We start from the raw sequence: 16,924 nt of genomic DNA, 5'->3' as shown, positions 1-16,924 counted from the left end.
TACTTTACATATTACTTTTGTATAACGTCTTCCAACTAAAGTAATATATTGGGGTTTCGTTTCGTGACTGATTGTGGCAATTATGAAAGGGTTAGTTTGCGTGCGCGAGTAAGACTAGAAAATTCAGGTGAATTCCCTCAGAGTTCAAGGATCAAGCACTGCCACAGAATTAAATGAAGCTATCGATTGAATTTTAAATCATCAAATATTAAATCAACATGATTTTATGGAATACGGAGGTAATAATTTACTAGTTACTGAACTAAATTTGCATAAATCGGCTGGCAGCACAATTTAAATAAAGACCATAATCTAATCGAAATAATTTAACTATTTTCCATCACATTTGCAACAACGAATAAAAACAGGCACCGGAACTAATTCATTATTTAATTGACACCAAAATGTAATAAAATATTTACCACACCAAAAACACTGGTTTTAGTAATAACACTCATGTAACAGTTAAATAATCCACATCGAGACTTAAGTTAAATCATTAAATATTCCAATATTCCAATATGTAAGCATATCCTAGAGTCATATCTATATAAACACCTTACATGGGGTCGCCTGTGAATCGCATTAATTATCTCCTACAAAAGCTGAACAGTTTACCAAATGAAACTGATAACATGAATAATGTAAGAAAATTAGATCAGTCATTCGCATTTTCCACGACGATAAACTTCTAGAATGTCTCGAATGTAGTCGGTAACGAGGCACCCATAAAAGTTACAGCATAATGCGTACATGGTAATTAGGAACGTGACCTCAAACGAAAATTACCCGTAATTCAGGTAATATTACATCTCCGTGGCTAAACTGAAAATGGATGACAGCCAAAATATTTGACGACAGCAACATTAGAAGCTTCTACGTTATTCTTCTTAGCAGTACGCTTGTATTAACAGTTAATACAAGCTTACATTGTACACGTATTGGAATATAATAGTTGAGTAACATTTTATAGTTAATTTATAGCACATAATGCTTTCTAGTAATGACTTTAATGAAATAAAAGGCATTGACGTCAATCGAATAATTCGATGAGTGATGAAACAGATTTCCGGGGCTGTAGCTTTGTGTTGGCAGGATAGAAATTCCTGGAGTAATTCCCAAATATGTAAGGAAAGAGCAAGAAGCAAATAAGATATAGAAGTGTAACTGCCAACTGGGGGAGACGTGTCAGTGGTTTGGGGCTCAAATCTGCGTGTTCGATTTTAGAATTTGAAATATGCACAAATTCTAAAATCTCTTTTACTAGGGTGTCATAATATTCAACATAATCTCTGCATATTCCCTTCCTGTTATCTTAGGGAAGAGTTAAGTTTAGCACTCCGAATTAGGTTAAACATTTTAGATTATCCCACTTCAATTTTCTTGAGAAAAGTTTAGGTAACTTCAGCATATAATGAACAGTTTAATTTTTCATGGCTTTGAATTATTCAATATTCATGAACTTTATCTGCATGATAATGCAAATTGAAATTATCACCCATAAAAATTCAAGACGTGGTAATGTCAAGTTTACAAACATTAAATCCAAAGTGGCAACTACAAATTAACATCTAAAATTTGATACAGAGTCCCACTTCTTCAACTGTGGTTTTCTTTAGTTTGGGGCATGTATATTTGATCGGGTTCTGAAGGAACAATCATGCTTTCTTTACAAAGCAGAATATTTTGAAGCTTTTCAAAAAGTGCGCTCTTTCCGGGATGGACTTAATTAGATCTTGTGTAGAAAATGAATAGCCCCATTCGATTTTTAAAAGCCAAATAGTTTAGAAACCACAAATCCCATAATAATAGAGTTCGTTGTTTTTGAAACACGGTAAAATTACAGCCACACATAAATACTCTGGTGAAAATAAATTCCAAGGATATTATATAAGTTAATAAAATCTATTATTAGAAAACTACCTATTAATAGCACACTACACAGAACATCACACTATAGCACTATAGCACTATAGCACTATAGCACTATAGCACTATAGCACTATAGCACTATAGCACTATAGCACTATAGCACTATAGCACTATAGCACTATAGCACTATAGCACTACATCACACTACGATATAACGTGGTCCAATAAAACGGTTCGTGATCGGATTCGGGCGATTTCCCTTTACAATTAAAATCTCCTATTAGCTGCAGCTCAATCACCGTGGAAATTCAAAAATATAGAAATACACGACGCTTAACAAGCTCATGTTTTCATATTATTGTGTTTCCGTATTGTTATGGTTGCAGTGTAACTAGATTAACACAACATGAGATATAAGTTTTTGTGGGTAATAGCAGCTCTCCTTTAGGTTGGTGCTACCTATCTATGAGTCTTTACTCTTTTCTGTGTTGGAATCCGCTTCTTTGGAATCAGGTCTGCCAGTGAAATACTGCATCACATCGAAAGTTCCCGAGAACTTGTTTATCTGTGGGATATTTTTAAAAGTTAGTTATTAATTAATAATAATAATTAGTTATTAACATTCTAAGCTCGATCTTACTTTTTTGGAAAGACTACGCCTCGGATATTAGCGACGTATGATTGTATCGCTTGTACCAGTATGTAGTTATTTTTTATCGTAAGTATAACCAAAAATGTGGAGGCTTCTAGAATATGACGTCAGTAAAAATAATTTATTGTAGGGGGCTATAATATGCAGTTTTGCGTAATGTCTCTGATAAGGTGCTCACTACCCGGTAAATGTGCGATTCAGCAATATTTTATCTTAAATTTGAAATTTAACCCGAAATTCTAGTCAGCTTCGAAATCAAATACTTCGAAGTATACCTTACGAGACAAATTTAATTAAAAGGTACGTAAGTTCCATTTGCCACGGCGGTGAAATTTCGGGAGTGGTGGAGGATAACAAATACCGGCGATCTCTCATTCCGTCTGGAGGATTAGAAGTCAAGTTAAAACTAACTTTCGCCGGCGAAACTGTTTATAAGATGAAACAGCTTGTTACTTTGTTAGAGGTGCCTACACCTGGGACTACACTGGAGAGGAAAAAAAGATCAAAAAGAAATTGACTTGTAATTTTTCAAATTTTATTTTATTGATTTTCTCAAATATTGGGCTTTATTTTTGTGAAATAAAGAAATGAAAAAATTGCCCAAATACCATGATTTAATTTGGGGTACGAAATGCGGTGGTTTTCGGCAAACAATCCCATATTTTCGTTCCCAAATCATTCAGGTCGAACAGGAATTATGTTCAATATAATTATATGTCTCGTAAGACGTAAGGTAGATACCCTAGATATTAAGATATCAGTTTTCTTAGAATTTCTTGTTGACGCTGGTTGTAGTGAAGATGACATATTTTTGATTCGAATAAAGTTATATAATTATAACATATTATATTGTACAATAATCCCCAACAATAACTTGTATGTCAGGGTCAGGGTCAGGGTCAGGGTCAGGATCAGGGTCAGGGTCAGGGTCAGGATCAGGGTCAGGGTCAGGGTCAGGGTCAGGGTCAGGGTCAGGGTCAGGGTCAGGGTCAGGGTCAGGGTCAGGGTCAGGGTCAGGGTCAGGGTCAGGGTCAGGGTCAGGGTCAGGGTCAGGGTCAGGGTCAGGGTCAGGGTCAGGGTCAGGGTCAGGGTCAGGGTCAGGGTCAGGGTCAGGGTCAGGGTCAGGGTCAGGGTCAGGGTCAGGGTCAGGGTCAGGGTCAGTGTCAGGGTCAGGAATGTTCTGGTGCAGCACGATGGGAACACCTTGCAGTACTCAGAGCGATTTGTTAGACTTACATATTTTTATTAATCGGTACTTTTATAGACAATTAAATTCACAACTAATCAATATTATATATTAACATATTAGTTTCTTAAGAAAAGATTAGAAACAAGCGTTGTTCACTTGTAACAATCTGTTATTTAAAAACATTTATTTTTACATAATTAAACTATTGAACTCCTCAGTAATCTATGTTCATTTTATTCGTGCGTCTGGTTCACATCACTCGATGATGACTACATCAGCTCTACATCGCTGCGTAACACAACACAATAATATAAAGATACACTACAAACACACGTGATTACTACATTATTACCCCCGCATTTAATTACTACAAATGTAACAGTGATTTGTTTAAACTGGCTGCACGTTGTCTTAGACCATTATCCAGCATGCTTCAACAATACGCATTAGCTATGATATAATATGTAGCTAAACGCGACACGTTTAAATTTGCCAAACTATTATCTCATTAATTAATTACCTTATTTTATAAATTTGAGGTATTGTCTATTTTAATTGCTCCCATTTCTACATCATAATATTATCCTGTTTTCTTTTCTGATATTTATAAACCAGACTAAGACACTCTCAAACAAGCTCCTTGATTCTTGGTTACCAATCGGAAGATAACTGTTAACGAATGCTTACAATTTCGCCAACATATTTTATCCTCACAAAATACTCATATTAGACCATAGCAGCAGGGGCACCTGTTGAAAGTTCAAGAAACTTCCTAGGATACCCCTTCAGTGCATAGTGTAAAGATAGTACTATTAACTGTTAACCACAGCAACACAATACGTGATAAGGCAATTGTTAGGGTTTTGGAGTATTTGTTCCAACTATAACACAGCCGCGAAATTGCGAAAACCTGGCTTCAAAATGTAGAGCTTCTAGCTTTCAATTCATTTCATAATTTAACTGAGTAACTGTTATCTTGAAATTTTAGTCCAGCCGTGGTATTTTTATAGTCAGTACTTCAGTACTATTCAAGTTGGTAATGATCCCCCCCCCCCCCCCCCCCCCCTAATGATGCAACCACTATTTAACTCAGCTGACAGTTGTAATTATCAATAGACATATTTTCAAACAATAGCGTTGTGATGGGACAAAACTCCAAGTATTTCATTAAACATTCCAATAATCCAGTATATTATATTTAGGCTGGATTCAGATATGATGGTATTTATCAAAAAGTAAAATGTAAGCGCTTAATGAGTCCAACATTTCTTAAAAATTTCCATTATACAAAACCATTTTAGTATCGGAAATAGTATACCACGTGTGTGTATGTACTCATAATTAGGAACAGTGTCAACATGACACAGCAGCCCACGTACACGCTAATTAGTACACGCTAATTAGTACACGCTAATTAGTACACGCTAAATAGTACACGCTAATTAGTACACGCTAATTAGTACACGCTAATTAGTACACGCTAATTAGTACACGCTAATTGCTTCTAATTACTGCAGCCTTATAATTACAGCCTGTGGATGCTTTATGTGTGGGCATCCAGCACGTTATAGTAAGTTACCAATGGGACCAAAAGAATGGGACTGCACAATTATACACAATGCTCACTGCTTAACTTAACACTATGTCGTTATTACAGTTTAACCGCACTTTTTGGCGGGAAGCTCTAGACATGGTGATAAAAAGTGGGTTCTATGGAATTAAACAGCTGTTTTTTAGAAGGCAAGTTATTTTCCCATAAATATTTTGTGTTATGTGCCCCTTATCTTCGTTATTCATTAGCCCCATGCTATGACGACGCATAATATTTATGTAAGATTATATAATATGTAATATCAATGTAGATCGAAGACGTACATATTTCATACCAAGTGCATTGAGGTAATGCCACAATGAGGCCATTTTGTAACTTTGAAATTAAAAAACCTGATTTTTTGCTAAAGTAACAAACAATGAAGTAGACCAGATAAGCGAGCGGCTTGAAGGCTAACGTATAATATTACGGTCATTTTTTCAACATACAGTAGGAGCTAGAATTTAAAAAATGCTCAAAGTAGCTCAATATCTTTGCAGAATTCCTCGTGATATTACAATCTTATTTGAGGGTAACATTTTTTATTGTATTTTTTGGGAGACAATGGAAGGAGCGATGGACATTCCTATAGTTCATCACATGATATTTTGAGCTCAACATGTGAGTGTGAAATTTTGAGATCGAAATTTCTTGAAAAAATTATCATCTGGTAGTGTTTCAGAGCATGGTGACAACCGAACCACTGCACTGTGAGGAACTGAGAATTGTTTGACTAAGTTATTGCGCAATCTAATTTTGATTTTGTCGAACTTCTCTGGAATAAGAAATAAATCAATGCATATAAATTATGTCTTTCACCGAAAATGCCGCCAATGGTATTCTTTATTCGGGGCATTGTTTTAAATCTAGCGTTTTCCAGAAGCAAAAAATCCGAAAAAGTGCTACACAAATTTTGGACCAAATTTCATAGCTTCAGCGATCTATGCTTTATAAATTCCCTAAATTTTTGATTGAAGAATGAATTTCAGAATTTCTAAATCTTAAAACATTACACTTACGTGGTAGGAGAGTCTGTCTGGGCAGAAAGCTTTGGTTAGCATAAGATAGTAGAATATTCTGGGCATTACAACAATAACACGATTCTGCTCCACCGCTTCTATTATCTGAGAGAGAGATGAAAATGTCAGATCATGAAATTATTAAACAAATTCTTGATAAATAGCCAAATGGAAGTGCAACTTACCCCGGGCCAAGTAGCAGCCGGGCTTGTAAAGTCTGGACTACTATAGCCAAACGGTGATGTTATGATGTAATAATATAGAATACCAAATATCCGGCAAGTAACTAAATCAGCTATTTCCATCAGAGTTTCCGGGTTATATTATAATATTACTAGAAAGCCCGTGGTCACAGGGAGGAAGCTAATAGTATTCTTTCGTAGTCAGTTTTTACAGTATCAACAAATATCCATCACAACCGAAGAAACAGCCAATTAAACTATAACTCGCACTGAACACCACGTAATAACAAAAAACCGATCAAAATGCCCCTCTCAAATCCTTGCACGTGCAACTTGCAAGTGCACTTTTAACCCTCGTTACCATGGTTACTATGCAACTTCCTATTTCTCGTCTAATTTGCACGTGGGCGGTCGTACAGCAGAAAGAATCTTTTGAATTATAGTAGAGATAATATTATAATATTATAATATTATAATATTATAATATTATAATATTATAATATTATAATATTATAATATTATAATATAATACACCATGATATTGAGGATACCACCAGAATTGCAAGATCCGAGAAATAGGAATTGTAGAATATTTTCCACAACAAATTATAATAGATAATAGATAATAGATAATAGATAATAGATAATAGATAATAGATAATATCAACATACCTTGTCTCCTACCCATCCAGTTTCTAACATTGGCATGAAATAAGGCCATTTGCTCACCACTCCCTCGAACATACCAGTCTTTATAAAGTAAGGATTTACCATCGTGAACTCTATCGGCAAATTCTGAAGGTAATATTACACTTGTTAACAAACCATGCTGTTTTGCATAAAATCGGATTTTTTAAAATTAATTAAAATGAAAATGGATTATTCAGAAGATGTTTTATTATTTTATAAGCGATAGAAAAACAGAAACAAATCAGAACTTGGCGAAACCCAAGTATTTTCGCTGGAGGTGTCTCAAGAAAAAGATAAAATTCACATACCTCTGCCATAATCTCAAATCTAAGAGCCTCGACAAGGCCCATTACAGCGAACTTGCTGCAACTGTAATCCACCAGCTTTATCGAGCCAAACAGTCCTGCTACTGAGCTAATCGTGGTCACGTGTCCGTACCCTGAAGATAATGTTTATAAACATTATGACAGATCTATAAATAGATCTGTCACGTGTCAAACAAATATCAAGATCTGTATGTGAGAGTATAATGTCAGACTGATTGGCCAACCAAGCGGTCACTGACATTGGGTCCAAACTTTGGAACATCAATCTCGTTGATCTGGGGATCTATTACATTTCAGACTTCTTATCAAACGACCACAGTACCTTAATCGACTATTGTAACATCATCATGGGGGGACACGGGGGGGGGGGGGGGGAGACGAGGAGTATCATGGGGGGACACGGGGGTATCATCATGGGGGGGGACACGGGGTTATCATGGGGGGACACGGGGCCGGGGGGGGGGGGACACGGGGGGGGGACACGGGGGGGGGACACGGGGCCGGGGGGGGGGACACGGGGGGGGGGACACAGGGGTATCATCATGGGGGGGGGACACGGGGGTATCATGGGGGGACACGGGTGTATCATCATGGGGGGAAAAATAAAATTCGTGTGTACAGTGTACACTGTACACACGAGTAAAAACCTTTGTCCAACCAGCTTTTTCTGTCAATTCAATGGGTTTTAGATTTAAATAGTCACCCAATAGACGAAGCAGTCGTTTTAAGAAACCTTTTCTACACAGCCTCAATAAGCTTAAATTTGATACAATTCCAATACAAACTTTTGCTTTCGTGTAGGTGTATTATATAGTTATATTATATGAGACAAAAGGAGATTGTTACGGATACTGTATTGTGTATTGTGTAGTCGTTGTCACACCTACTTAGAAACTATGCCAGGCATATTATATCTGTACACACGCAAATAGTTTCCTTAGTATGCTTGAGGATTTCATCAAAACGGAAAGTTTGACTACATAGATCCTAATTAAATTTTCTTTGTTTGGAATCACAAATTTCATAAACCGTGAACTCCCTCAATATTGTTGCAAAGTGGTATACCGTATATTATCAGCAAACGATTTCAGGAAGGGAAAATTCCTACTTGGGAGGGTTACATCAAATTAATTCAGCTAGTGTGATATGTACATTGCATGGATATGTACATTATGTATGGTGAAATTAACAATGTACTTGGTCAGTTCAGCTCCCGCGCCAATAATTATTTAATTCAGATTATCGCGCAAAATAACCCCGGCACTTTGAGTCATGGATGGGGGAAAAATGTATCACGAATATGACCACGGTTATAACAGGGCACGTGATGTTGGCTAATTCGTACTGATAATCAGAGTATTTCTTGTTAAAATTGTCTAAATCTCATTCCATATTGGCATGCATGTGAGCTGAATTTGGCATTTTTACAATTTTTAATCTATATCTTCTAACGTAACCCGTGATATTGACTATCATATCTTCTTTCCAAACCGATACAGAATTTCCTGCCAAGCAGATGTATTAAAATATATCAACATGTATAAAAATGTAGCATTTATTATCTCATACTAATAGTAATAATCAGTAATACACACTACACGTGGACACAATCAGCCAAAATTGAAGATTTTCATGATAATAAAAGGTTTGGTTGATCAGTTGTGTACGTTGTCAGTTCAATTGATATGCACCAGGCCCCAGTATTGCACGACTGTTTGCATTTTTGTTCTATTAACTTATTCTGTACACTAACCAAAGTACTATTGAAGGTACTGTTTGAAGGTTCTAGATGTTAAATGAAGTATGAAAAGAATGTCTATTTTAATAAGAAGGTTTGGTTTATGTGGTTTATTACAAAGTAGCTACTTATGAGTTATGTCTGTAACAGTCAGCACCTACTATTTAAAGTGTCTGTCTAGCGGCCCAGATATTTTGGAGTGTTGTGTTAATAGCATAATCTCCAGAAGACAAGGCCTGGTACCAAGACAAAGCCTGGTACCTGGAGGTATTAACTCCGAGGAACTACAACCTCCAGGGACTATGTGTACGTGACTACGTGTCGTGTATAATAATGGTACACATCACAACATACTGTACATGTCGTTATGCCTGCTATATAATGTAGTGGTGACTGGTGGGAGCATTTTGTATGGGTAATTCAGTAGTTACATTCAATTGATCGCTAGATATTATCAGTAGCTCTCATTAACCAAGTAGGTACTTACCAAGTAGTAAGTACTTACCAAGTTTAGTGGGTACTTACCAAGTACTTACCAAGAAGTAGCTACTTACCATGATATTGTATAGATTATTACGGATTACCAAGAAGTTATGTATGTACTTACCAAGCTCTCTCATGTCTTCTAGGAAAGTCTGGGTCACCCAGAAAACAGCCAACACGTTCACATCCATCGTCCTAAACAAAATATATTATCAGTAATGCAGAAAATATTAAATATATAACAACAAATTCCGGCCAATCCCGGATCATAACTAAACCCGACCTGCTACCTTACTCCTAACAATTAACATACACTGAGCCAAAACCTACTTAACTTTAGTGACACTAGAAAATCAGTTTTCAAATTAGAAATAAAAAACAGGAAATACTTACAGTCAAATTAGAAATAAAAAACAGGAAATACCTACAGTAAGTAATACTTACAGTTTGATGTCAGCAGGTGTGAGGTCTCGGAAGAGTTTACCAGAAACCACGCCAGCAACGTTGAACACGTACGACACTTTTCCTACATCCGCTAAAGTCTGAAAGGCATACAAATTCATTGAACTGAATTTTTTAAATATCACATTTAATTAAAACGGTAATCACACTGTATATCGACATACACAGTATCTCGACAATTATACCTAATCTTATTCGACTTTCTGCCTTAATTTTATGTAGAGCTATTATACACTTATTTTAAGATTTAAAGTAATGATATATGTTAAATGTACACATTACACAATAATATCATCAATGTATAGATTCAAACAAGATTGCTAATACAACTGAGGTAATCTAATTAAAACATGTAAAACATGTTGGACAGATTTTTATCTAACTTAATGAAAATGGTAATTTAAGTAATCATTTTTCGCGCATGAATTCGATTTTTAATTGAGGGTAATTGGAAAAAACACCATACCACAAAAACCTGATTTTTAACATTTCAACACTGTAATTACAAATGAATAGTAACAATAACCTGCTCATGAAGTTTGACGACATTTTCATGGTCAGCCACGTTACAGCAGTACCCATGTGCACGTCCCCCAGACTGCACTATTTCGCGCACTGCGGGGATATTATCTTATCTATTACTATAATTACTATTAATTATATTATATTAATATGGTGCATCCTTGTAATACTATTGGTGGATAATATTAAGTTTCTGAGCAACTAATTTTTACAGAACTGGGAGTTATAATTATATATATCGAGACATTATCAAGCAGATCAATAATTATTAATTAATATATGCATACTCTATAGAAATAGCAGCAGTTGAAATCCAGGATATGGTAATATTGGTGTATGGGCAAAAGTGCAAAAGTGCAAAAGTGCAAAAGTTCAAAAGTCTACCTGTCTGTTTATTCGCCTCATCGTTGATATCAATACAGATTATCGTGTTCCCCATTGCAGCCAACTTGATAGCTAAATCTTTACCAATACCACTACCTGTACAAAGAGCTAAGTTAATAATCAGTTTCAAATTCAAGCTTTTGGGGGTAAGAACTGCCTTATGTTATCTTGTTTGTTATCTTGGTTGTTCTCTCGAAGAGACTCAAAACCTAGACCAAATTCCACCACATAATTGGAGATGAGGTGCTGGTTCATAGATAAGCAGAGGGTAGGCCGGGGTAGGACGATAATCACTATCATATCATATTTAATAAATTTTCCTGGTTCCCATAGAGAAATTCTTATCAGCTGATTTGCCTCCAAAAATGCAGAGCAATTTTAATGAACTGATAACATTTACCATTTACCGTCTCTTCTTTATTCAAATTCCTATAATCAGTCCTTAGTACGTTTTGGAGCTTTGTTTTCTTTCGAAACCATTCACCATTATATTTTAGGTTTCTCGCTTCTACAGAAATTATGTTCACAAAACAGTTGTTGTTGACGTTGTTCTTGTGTCACTGCTCTGCAGTAACTCACGATCAGGAGAGACGCCTCCCACCCTCAAGTGACCATGCGATAACCGAGATGAGACTCAACTTCAAGGAGGAGATGCTCAATTTGAGGGAAGAGGTCAGGAATAATTTACCTATTTTTTATGGTTTTAGAGTGAAAAATTTAAATTTCACCTAGAATTTATAACAGGAATTAACTAAAATGTAAAAAGTTTATCGAATTTCTGTAATTAAAGATAGCGTAGCCTAGTATAGCTCCTTTAAATACAATATAATATATTATATAATAAATATCATAATCAGGTACAAGATATATTGGGAGGTTCTGAAAGATCACTTTTTTGGATGATCAGGGAATTAATTGACGAAGTCAGAGAATATAAGGCCGAGGTAGTACAGCAAGACAAAGTGGTGGAACAACTTAAATCAGACCTGACCACAGCTCTATACAAACTGGATGAAGTCAAGGAAAACCAGGTGATGCTGAAAAAGGGATATGATGTGGTACGATCGGAAGTCAGGCTAATATCTCAACACAAGCTGTGCTGGCAAAACACCACTGACAGTTACAGAACAGCCGACTTCAGGCTAATATCTCAGCACAAGCTGAGCTGGCAAAACACCACTGCCAGTTACAGAACAGCCGACTTCTTAGTGGACGGGGTTTACACCACGACAACAGACGAAACCCTCAACCCAATACAACACAACTCAGTTGGAGTAAACCAGATAGTCTCTATCGATCTGGGCGGTTTCTTCAAAATACACACCGTTAAGATCTGGAACAGACTGTCTTGCTGCCAGGAGCGAGGCTCGGGTCTCATAGTCTCCGCAGACCGGGTTACTATAGGTGTTACGTCAGGGTCACGTGATTTGTACAGCGTCGTGGCCGAAACTGAGGTGTACGCCAGAACGATCATTATTAGACAACCAAATGAGGTACACATCAACCTTCGTGAGGTTCAGGTGTTTGGTTCTGGTCCTTATGGTCAGGAGGAATTTGTTTAGAACTTTAGAAGTGAGGGGGATACATACAAGAACTAAATCTAAACATTAGACTATTGAGAACGAAGTAAGAAACGATTCATCTAGGCATTATTTTCTTGAAACCTGGTTTTGCATTGATTTAAGTAATATGTGAGTTAACAGAAATTCCATTATAACAGTTTTATTGTACAAGATTAAAACAGTTAATTGGCATATGATTTTAAGTCACAATATAGGTTAACATTCTAAGTTAATTTATTTTTTACCGCCACGTTTTATGTTAAAGAAAATCTTGTGGTAATTCCTCTGATAGCCAGATAATAGCCAAAAAGTTTGATCACTTATATCATCTATCTTATTCCATTTGTTATAATTATCATCTATCTTATTCCATTTGTTATAATTATCATCTATCTTATTCCATTTGTTATAATTATCATCTATCTTATTCCATTTGTTATAATTATCATCTATCTTATTCCATTTGTTATAATTATCATCTATCTTATTCCATTTGTTATAATTATCATCTATCTTATTCCATTTGTTATAATTATCATCTATCTTATTCCATTTGTTATAATTATCATCTATCTTATTCCATTTGTTATAATTATCATCTATCTTATTCCATTTGTTATAATTATCATCTATCTTATTCCATTTGTTATAATTATCATCTATCTTATTCCATTTGTTATAATTATCATCTATCTTATTCCATTTGTTATAATTATCATCTATCTTATTCCATTTGTTATAATTATCATCTATCTTATTCCATTTGTTATAATTATCATCTATCTTATTCCATTTGTTATAATTATCGTCGTGTTTCCATAATTCTTTATAAATTATCGTCGTGTTTCATTTTGATCAAATTAGCTGTGCAGGATTGGTAGAAATATAATATAATATTATTAGCTGTGCAGGATTGGTAAAAATATGATATAATATTATCAAACACAACCTAACAACAATGATAAAAGTGTTTTAGTAAACAACAACATATCGCAAATATACACTTAACTATACCATTTAGTTCACAACAATCATTAGATAAAGGAATCTATAAAATGCAGATATAAAATAACTTGAATAAAACTAACCTGTTCCAGTTATGAGAATGTTCTCATTACAGATAACTTTACTGTTTCTGTTGACAAACAGATAAGCAAACGCCCAGAACCACTCGTAGATACCGACCTTGTAAAGCGTGAACACATCCTTTATAAAGGTGACACATGCCGCTATAAAACTTTTCACACACATACCTTGAGGGAAATTGTGGAATTTAGAGTCAATTAATTAAGTTAAGTAATTAGAATCTTTTTAATTTTTAATTTAATAAGGTTAGTGAAAATATCTGTTACTCTGTTATGATGATTTTGTGATTTAACTGTACGATTTACATGTTTATCAATTGGGATGGCAATTAATTTGCCACAGTATTAAATTACAAAAAGTTTGATTTTTATGAAGCGAAGGAAACGATAATAAGATATAAGCTGAACTATTATTTACAAATAAATTAAATATTTTATGATTATATCCTAACATTGAACACAATTAATGAAAAATATGTATATGAATCTGACGACCCGTCATATCCCTTAAAAGTGATGTACCTGTTCATGTTAGTTACAACTGCCCGGCAGTATCAAATAAAGAAATAATAACCTTATTAAAACCGTTAATTTTATTCATCTGAAACGTCTGACTCTGAATTTTATGTACAATTTTTTGTACATTTAACATAATTTACAATATCTTAAATAGCTAAAAACTGTATTGCCATGATTCCTTTCAAATTTTCAAGATTTAATCAGTCCCAGTGGCCCATCTGCATCAGTAAACATGTACATATTTATCGTGAATGAACTTCAAAGATGTAAATTCTATTGCCGATCGATCTCGATAACTTTATTAGTATCGATAGATACCAAAAGTAAATAACTAAATGACAACAATTTACACTGAACCCTCAATCCTCATACAGCAGATATCTCAAAGAAATCAACAAGCGTTTCAAGCTCGTAGTTATCCAGAACTTCCAGCAACATCGGAACTTTACTCTTCACATTTAGTCCCTTAAACTTGAACTTGTCAATGTAAAGATCTGTAATCATGCCATACAACCTCTCCAGATGACAGGGCTGGAGTTTGAAGGCTGCTTGAAGCTTATCTGCGTTCAGTATAATGTCCTTGTACTCCGGGGAGAGAAAGTCCAAGTTTGGTTCGTGCATGGAAAGTTCCTTCAAAGCATCAATCAGTTGAACTTTCTTAGCAAGGAGAAGCTGCTCGTCTAACTTAGGATGTATTAGTCTAAGTGAATGGGGGATTGACTCTTCATTCAGCTCGTATGTAATGTTCACAGCAATTTTCCTCTGGGTAGCTAACTTGGTGATGACGTCCTTGAGAATGGAAATAGTGCTGATGTTATCAGATCTGAACTCAACAGCCCCTTGTCTGTAATTACATTCTAACTGAGTGTCCAGGAATGTACTCTGAAAGAACATCGTTATAGACTCCCCAGAAGGACACTTGTCAGGTACCTCAGGGATACAATATCCAATCCAGGAATGCACCTCACCAAGACTGAACTTACCGCTCAGCTTCAAGGTGTTCATGGGACGGTCACTGTCGATAATGTGGGTACGGCGATGAAGAGAAAGAGGTTTGATCTGGTATTGCTTAAGTTGACAAGTCTTTGGTTGGATCCTGGGGGTGATGTACACTTGTAGTGTACCGTATTGTCCCTCTATAGACCGCACTTTTACATCCAGTCTGGTAGTGTTAGCTTGGCATCTGTATGTTGCGAGGAGGTAGTTCTTATCCTCTGGATCACATGCACTGTGGCTGACTACAGCTGAATTCCTTTCCACGTCTAGCAGATCTATGGGCACGTCACATTGCAGCAGAACGTTCTCGATTGGCATCTGAATTTCTATTGATAGCAGATAATTAGCATCGACCGGGTTTAAAGTGAACTTATCATTAACATGGAACTTTACAACCGCACTGATAGCAGAATCCGAACCGGCAGACTTTTGATACTTTTCACGCTCGGCCAGAACTTGTCGCTTGAGATCCTCAATATCTTTCTTCAGATCATCTAGCTTCGTCTTGGCAGAGGGTGATATAATGTTCTGTGCCACGTGAGACTTTACCTGGGATGTCAAACTGATCACGTGCCCAGGGTATGTTGCTACCACTACATCTGCATGTCCAGCAGATGTGATCAGTCCTGCTCCGATTGATGTGATGGATTCTGAAACATTCTTTGAGGTTATCAATTTGGGTTGGCCTTCCGAGATAGAGTAGACTTCGACAGTACCATCATCTCTTGCAATCACCAATTCAGACACCCCATCGTTGTTTACATCATATGTGTCGATTGCAGTGATCCCTCCTAGATTATTTGAGTTTGCTATTTCCCATCTGTGGCAGGGATTGTCTTTATTGACAGTACAGAGACCTATGATCCCATCTTTTGTGCCATATATGAGATTATTGTGTCCGAAGCCACTCATAATATCAAATAAAGCTAGAGTTTCGGGCGAACCTGGAACTTCTGCTTCGTAGAGCAGCTCACTTCCTGATAACACTCTCAGTACCCTGTCCTGACATCCTAAAACTGGGAAAATATCCTTGCCAGTACCAGGAATACCTATCATGTCGTTAATCTTATCACAGGATAAGTAGAAGTGAGTATCCTGGCAATTAGTGTACATGTTGTAGATATACTGGCCCGTTATATGTAGATCAGGTCCTGAAACGAACATAGACTTAATACTGTCACTCAGGTTGGTTTCAAACATCAGGAATTGCTTTCCGCGCTTTGTGAAGCCCCGCACTTCTGATCCGGAGGATACGAATATCTTTTCTTGTAACGATCCCTTTGCTCCTCCCAGCTCCAACCTTTCTACTTTAGGACCAGGCAGAGTTTTGAAGTCTACGACAGTTTCACTGCGCTTCATCTGAAAGCAGGTTAAAACTCCGCTGTGGTCGGCAACCGCAACACGCTGAACCATCTTTTTTGCATTTGGGGGATTTGGAAGGACTTTCATGGACTTCATGGAAGTAGATCCGACGGTCATGAGATCAATACGGGATAGCTGGAACTCCATGATTACGTCCCTATCTGGACAGAAAGGTAGATTAAAAAACGTTTAATAATTCATTAACATCATACGGTAGTTATATAAATTTAAAAGAAATGTCATGAAGATTTTCCACGAACTAACAGGAACGATTGATCAAGGACCTTTTA

At 36.2% G+C, this 16,924-nt stretch overlaps 2 protein-coding genes across 2 annotated transcripts in view; both read right to left on the bottom strand.

Annotated features, from left to right (window-relative positions):
* Positions 1–186: 186 nt before the first annotated feature.
* LOC134824686 (short-chain dehydrogenase/reductase family 16C member 6-like) lies at positions 187–13,923 on the bottom strand. The gene is made up of 9 exons (XM_063836655.1): positions 13,761–13,923; positions 11,111–11,206; positions 10,731–10,819; positions 10,187–10,284; positions 9,867–9,937; positions 7,504–7,634; positions 7,178–7,300; positions 6,324–6,428; positions 187–2,437 (listed from the first exon to the last, which is right to left on the bottom strand). The coding sequence occupies exons 1-9, from the start codon at positions 13,921–13,923 to the stop codon at positions 2,336–2,338; spliced, it is 978 nt and encodes a 325-aa protein (XP_063692725.1). The 3' UTR covers positions 187–2,335.
* A 227-nt stretch (positions 13,924–14,150) lies between these two features.
* Positions 14,151–16,924, bottom strand: part of LOC134824674 (Bardet-Biedl syndrome 7 protein homolog) — a 638,888-nt gene continuing 636,114 nt past the window's right edge. Inside the window, exon 2 of the mRNA XM_063836641.1 lies at positions 14,151–16,795. Within this exon, the coding sequence (XP_063692711.1) occupies positions 14,643–16,781 (2,139 nt within the window). The 5' untranslated portion in view covers positions 16,782–16,795 and the 3' untranslated portion in view covers positions 14,151–14,642. The remainder of the gene's footprint in view (positions 16,796–16,924) is intronic.

Source organism: Bolinopsis microptera, chromosome 13 (assembly GCF_026151205.1).
Source record: "Bolinopsis microptera isolate Bmic1 chromosome 13, MBARI_Bmic_1.0, whole genome shotgun sequence".
Classification (NCBI taxonomy): Eukaryota; Metazoa; Ctenophora; class Tentaculata; order Lobata; family Bolinopsidae; genus Bolinopsis; species Bolinopsis microptera.
Note: the sequence above shows the minus strand (reverse complement) of the source record. Positions and strands in the feature narration are given on the sequence as shown.

Excerpts from the sequence above, each read along its gene's own strand:
- LOC134824686 (XM_063836655.1), bottom strand. The coding sequence starts at position 13,923 with ATGTGTGTGAAAAGTTTTATAGCGGCATGTGTCACCTTTATAAAGGAT. Across the intron at positions 9,938-10,186 it reads ACACCTGCTGACATCAAACT|GACGATGGATGTGAACGTGT; the intron begins GTAAGTATTACT and ends TATTTTGTTTAG. Across the intron at positions 2,438-6,323 it reads CAGACAGACTCTCCTACCAC|ATAAACAAGTTCTCGGGAAC; the intron begins GTAAGTGTAATG and ends AATATCCCACAG.